General features: G+C 43.4%; 1 protein-coding gene across 2 annotated transcripts in view; it reads right to left on the bottom strand.

Annotated features, from left to right (window-relative positions):
* Positions 1 to 569: 569 nt before the first annotated feature.
* LOC147092798 (NACHT, LRR and PYD domains-containing protein 3-like) overlaps positions 570 to 6,000 on the bottom strand; it is a 110,590-nt gene continuing 105,159 nt past the window's right edge. The window contains exons 10-14 of one of the 2 annotated variants that reach the window (XM_085976048.1): positions 2,934 to 3,104; positions 2,624 to 2,794; positions 2,310 to 2,480; positions 2,001 to 2,168; positions 570 to 1,828 (exon numbers count right to left, since the gene is read on the bottom strand). In XM_085976048.1, the coding sequence (XP_085832174.1) occupies positions 1,714 to 1,828; positions 2,001 to 2,168; positions 2,310 to 2,480; positions 2,624 to 2,794; positions 2,934 to 3,104 (796 nt within the window). In that variant the 3' untranslated portion in view covers positions 570 to 1,713. The remainder of the gene's footprint in view (positions 1,829 to 2,000; positions 2,169 to 2,309; positions 2,481 to 2,623; positions 2,795 to 2,933; positions 3,105 to 6,000) is intronic. The other variant, XM_085976049.1, reaches the window with a different exon arrangement.

The raw sequence follows: 6,000 nt of genomic DNA, 5'->3' as shown, positions 1-6,000 counted from the left end.
CTATTCTGCATCAAAAGCAAAATACTGCTCATGCTGGAAATGGGAATAAAGACAGAAAATGCTGGAAATACTCAGCAGGTCAGGCAGCATCTGCGGAGAGAGAGAGAGAGAAAAACAGAGTTAACGTTTCATCTCGATTACCTTTTGTCAGATTCTGTCAAGGTTCTGACAAAAGGTCATCGACCTGAAACATTAACTGTTTCTCTCTCCACAGATGCTGCCTGACCTGCTGAGTATTTCTAGCATTTTCTGCTTTGATTTCTATTCGGCATGCTGTCTTGATATCATGTGTCTCTCTCACTGCCTACCAGCCTGTCTTGTCTTGATTTGAGTGGAGGGGAATTAGAAGATGCAAAGATCCCACAGCACCTTTCACTGTCAGACCTGCTCCAGAGGGGATCGACTGAGGCCTCCCCCAGAGGGGGCGAATATGGGCTGTAATTTAGAGAAAAGTTTCTTTAATATATTAAAAAAATGAAGCCAGTTATTGAAAATGTCGAGGAGACCAGGCGTGAGCTGAAGTAAGCGGTGGAGTTTTAATGACACAACACAGGGACACCAACAATAACTTGCATTTTTATAGCAGCTTTAATGTAATTAAAGGACACAAGGTAATTCTCAGACAAAATTTGACACTGAGCCACATAGAGATTTTAGGAGAGATGGCCCAAAGTTCGGTGAAACTGGAAGGTTTTAAAAAGCGTATAAAGGAGGAGGAGAGAGAGGTAGAGCTGCGAAGAGGTTCAGGGAGGGAATTCCAGAGTTTATGGCCTTGGCAGCTGAAGTCATGGCTCCAATGTGGAGCAACGACAATCGAGGATGTGCAACAGGTCAGAGGAGTGGAGAGATCTCGGAGGGTTGTAGGGACACTTGTTACAGAGTCCGACTCCTCACTGGGAGAGACACACTGTACACAGGGACACCTGTTACAGAGTCTGACTCCTCACTGGGAGAGACACACACTGTACACAGGGACACTTGTTACAGAGTCTGACTCCTCACTGGGAGAGACACACACTGTACACAGGGACACTTGTTACAGAGTCTGACTCCTCACTGGGAGAGACACACACTGTACACAGGGACACTTGTTACAGAGTCTGACTCCTCACTGGGAGAGACACACACTGTACACAGGGACACTTGTTACAGAGTCTGACTCCTCACTGGGAGAGACACACACTGTACACAGGGACACTTGTTACAGAGTCTGACTCCTCACTGGGAGAGACACACACTGTACACAGGGACACTTGTTACAGAGTCTGACTCCTCACTGGGAGAGACACACACTGTACACAGGGACACTTGTTACAGAGTCTGACTACTCACTGGGAGAGACACACACTGTACACAGGGACACTTGTTACAGAGTGCGACTCCTCACTGGGAGAGAGACACACTGTACACAGGGACAATTGTTACAGAGTCCGACTCACTGGGAGACAAACACTGTACACAGGGACACTTGTTACAGACTCTGACTCCACACCGAGAGAGACACCCAGGAATATTGAGTGCAATTGTCAGTGTCGCACTGCAGCCCAGACTGAGCCCCACCCTGGCCCCTTCCTGTCTGTGCATTTCCCCAGTGCCCCATTGGGGAACATTCAGCCCCAAATATCCTGCAGAAGCAGTGCTGTGGGGCCTGGCGGTTGAGTCTCGGCACCCTGTGGCTGGGCCTCTGACCTCACAACGGGAGATGACGCTCGCTCAGCTTAAATTAATTAAATCTGTTAATTTAAAAACAACTCTCAGTCCAGGTCTTGTTCCCTGAAGGGACTTCAGCTGTTTCTCACCGGTTAAACTGAACTGATTCCTCTTCAGCCTGAAACAGATTAAAGATTAAACAGGAAATAAACAGATTGAACAACATTGTAACTAACAGGGAGACTGGGGCTAATATTTCAATAATAATTACAGGTTAAAATTTGCCAATAAAGTGACTGAATCCCATTGATATTTTATTTATTACATTAAACATTAACACAAACACTCACCAGATCTGCTCCAGACTCTTGCAGGTCAGTATGAGGCGGCGGAGAGCGGGGACAGATCGGTCTGTGAAGGAGTTTAATTCCAGGTTCAGAACCGTCAGTGATCGGTTCGTACTGAGAGCGGAGGCAAGATCCTCGGCACAAGAATCTGTGAGACCGACGTCATCCAGCCTGGGGATCAGAGAGAGAAATAACAGGAATCAGAGTAAACCCATACAGTTTATTAATATCACTATTACTGATACTAGTAATAATGTTCAGTGTTAGACATTCAGTTATTATAAACACAATCTCTCACAGTCTGGTACTTACCGCAGTTCCTGTATTTTACAGTCCGGGTTCCTCAGAAACGCAGACAATAATTTCACTCCTGAATCTCCCAGTTTATTATAACCCAGGTTCAGAATTGTCAGTGACCGGTTTGTACTGAGAGCGGAGGCGAGATCCTCGGCACAAGAATCTGTGAGACCGACACCAGCCAACCTGTGGATCAGAGAGCGATAAATAACAGGAATCAGAGTAAATCCCTAGTGTTTATTAATAACACTATTACTGACACTAATAATAATGTACAGTGTGAAACATCCAGTTATTATAAACACAATCTCACAGAGTCTGGTACTTACCGCAGTTCCTGTATTTTACAGTCCGGGTTCCTCAGAGCTGCAGACAGTAGTTTCACTCCTGAATCTCCCAGTTTATTTTTACTCAGGGTCAGAACCGTCAGTGACCGGTTTGTACTGAGAGCGGAGGTGAGATCCTCGGTACAAGAATCTGTGAGACCGACATCATACAGCCTGAGGATCAGAGAGAAATAACAGGAATCAGAGTAACTCCCCAGTGTTTATTAATAACACTATTACTGACACTAATAATAATGTTCAGCGTCAGACATCCAGTTATTATAAACACAATCTCACACAGCCTGATACTTACCCCAGTGTCTGTATTTTACAGTCCGGGTTCCTCAGAGCCACTGACAGTAGTTTCATTCCTGAATCTCTCAGTTTATTTTTAGTCAGGTCCAGATCCGTCAGTGACCGGTTTGTACTGAGAGCGGAGGCGAGATCCCCGGCACAAGAACCTGTGAGACCGACATCATACAGCCTGAGCATCAGAGAGAAATAACAGGAATCAGAACCTAAGTGTGGGCCCAGAACAGAGAGAAAAAAGCCGGAAGTGCAAGTTAGAAAAGTAGTCAGCAAAACTAGTAGGGAGCAGAAACAAAGGGCAACAGTAAAGAGGGTCAAAGTGCAGAAAAATATTCAACAGGCCAAGTTGAAGGCACTTTATCTAAATGCATGTAGCATTCACAACAAGGTGGATGAATTAATGGCACTAATAGAAGTAAATGGGTATGAAGTAATTGCCATTACAGAGATATGGTTGCAGGGTAACCAAAGCTGGGAACTGAATGCTCCAAGGTACTCAACATTTAGGAAGGACAGACAAAAGGAAGATGAGGTGGCGTAGCGCTGTTAATAAGGGATGAGATCGGTATGGTTGAGATAAAAGATCTTGACTTGGCAGATCGTGATGTAGAACTGGAATCAGTTTGGGTGGAGCTAAGAAACAGCAAAGGGCGGAAAACATTGGTGGGAGTTGTGTATAGGCCACCAAACAGTAGTGGTAAGGTAGGGCACAGTATCAATCAAGAGAAGTGCATGTAACAAGGGCAATACGGTAATCATGGGGATTTTAATCTACATAATGACTGGGCAAATCAAATTACCACTAATGGTGTGGAGGACGAATTGTTGGAATGCATGCAAGATGGTTTCCTGGATCAGTATGTGAAGGAACTAACCAGGGAACAGGCTATTCTGGATCTGGTACTGTGTAATGAGAAAGGGCTAATCAATAATCTTGTGGTAAAGGGGCCTTTAGGGACAAGTGACCATAGTATGATTGAATTTTACATTAAGTTTGAGAGTGATGTAGTCCAATCTGAAATGAAGGTCTTCAATCTAAACAGAGGAAACTACAAAGGTATGGAGGGACAAGTTGGACATGATAGACTGGGAGACTACACTAAAGGTATGAAGGTGGACATACAATGGCTAACATTCAAGGAAATAATGCATAATCTGCAACAAACATAATCCAGGGCATAAAAACCCAAAAGGAAAAGTGATCCAACCATGGTTAACAAAATAAAATAAAACTAGTATTACGTCAAAGGGGGAAGCTTATAACTTTGCCAGAAAAAGCGATCAACCTGAGGATTGGGATCTTTTTAGAAATCAGCAAAGGGGGACCAAGAAATTGATAAAGAAAGGGAAAATGGAATTTGAGCACAAACTAGCGAAAAATATAAAAACGGATTGTAAAAGCTTCTATAGGTATGTGGAAAGGAAAAGACTGGCGAATGTAAATGTAGGTCAATTACAGTCAGAGACAGGAGAATTTATAATGGGGAATGAGGAAATGGCAGAGAAATTAAATAAATACTTTGTTTCTGTCTTCACGGAGGAAGACACAAAAAACCTCCCAGAAATACTATAAAATCAAGGGTGTGACGAGAATAAAGAACTTAAAGAAATTATTAGTAAAAAAACAGTACTAGCAAAATTAACAGGACAAAAAGTCAATAAATCCCAAGGACCGGATGACCTGCATCCTAGGGTTTTGAAAGAGGTGGCCATTGGAATAGTGGACGCATTTTGGCTGTCATCTTCCAAAATTTGAAAGATTCTGGAACGGTTCCTACAGATTGGAGGATAGCAAATGTAACCCCGCTAATTAAGAAAGGAGAGAGAGAGAAAATTGGGAACAACAGACCTGTTAGCCTCACATCAATAGTTGGGAAAATGCTGGAATCTATTATAAAGGATGCAATGACTGGGCACTTAGAAACTATTATTAAGATTGGGCAGAGTCAACATGGATTTATGAAAGGGAAATTCTGTTTGACAAACCTATTGGAGTTCTTTGAGGATGTAACTAGTGGAGTAGACGAAGGGGAACTGGTAGATGTGGTGTATCTGGATTTTCAGAAGGCCTTCTATAAGGTCCCACACAAGAGTTTGGTGAACAAAATTACTGCACATGGAATCAGGGGTAATATACTAGCATGGATTGAGAATTGGTTAACAGACAGAAAACAAAGAGTAGGGATAAACGGGTCTTTTTCAGGATGGCAGGCTGTGACTAATGGGGTACAACAAGGATCGGTGCTTGGGCCCCAGCTATTCACAATCTATATCAATGATTTGGATGAGAGGACTAAATGTAACATTTCCAAATTTGCTGATGATGCAAAGCTAGGTGGCAGTGTCAGTTCCTAAGAGGAAGTGATGAGGCTTCAAAGGGATCTCGACAGGCTCAGTGAGGGGGCAAGAACATGGCAGATGGAATATAATGTGGATAAATGTGAAGTTATCCACTTTGGTAGAAAAAACAAACAGGCAGAGTATTTCCTAAATGGTGAAAGATTGGTGAATGCAGATGGTCAAACGGACTTGGGTGTCCTTGTACATGAGTCACTGAAAGTGAATGTGCAGGTGCAGCAAGCCATTAGGAAGACAAATGGTATGCTGGCCTTCATTACAAGAGAATTTGAGTACAGGAGTAAAGAAGTCTTACTCCAATTATATAAGGTCTTGGTGAGACCACACCTGGAGTAATGTGTACAATTTTGGTCTACTTACCTAAGGAAGGATATACTTGCCATAGAGGGAGTGCAATGAAGGTTTACAAGATTGATTCCTGGGATGGCGGGACTGTCGTGTGAGAAGAGATTGAGTAACTAGGCCTGTATTCTCTTGAATTCAGAAGAATGAGAGGGGAGCTCTTTGAAGCATACAAAATTATTACCGGGCTTGATGGGATGGATGCTGGGAGAATGTTTCCCTTGGCTGGGGAGTCTAGAACCAGGGGCCACAGCCTCAGGATAAAGGGTAGGCCATTCAGGACTGAGATGAGAAAACATTTCTTCACAGAGGGTGGTGAATCTTTGGAATTCTGTAACCCAGAGGGCTGTGGAGGCTCATTCATTGGGTAT

This window comes from Somniosus microcephalus, unplaced genomic scaffold, assembly GCF_052327205.1.
Source record: "Somniosus microcephalus isolate GS21.2 unplaced genomic scaffold, FLI_Smic_1.0 unresolved_chr2, whole genome shotgun sequence".
Taxonomy (NCBI): Eukaryota; Metazoa; Chordata; class Chondrichthyes; order Squaliformes; family Somniosidae; genus Somniosus; species Somniosus microcephalus.
This window is presented reverse-complemented; position numbering and strand designations above follow the sequence as displayed.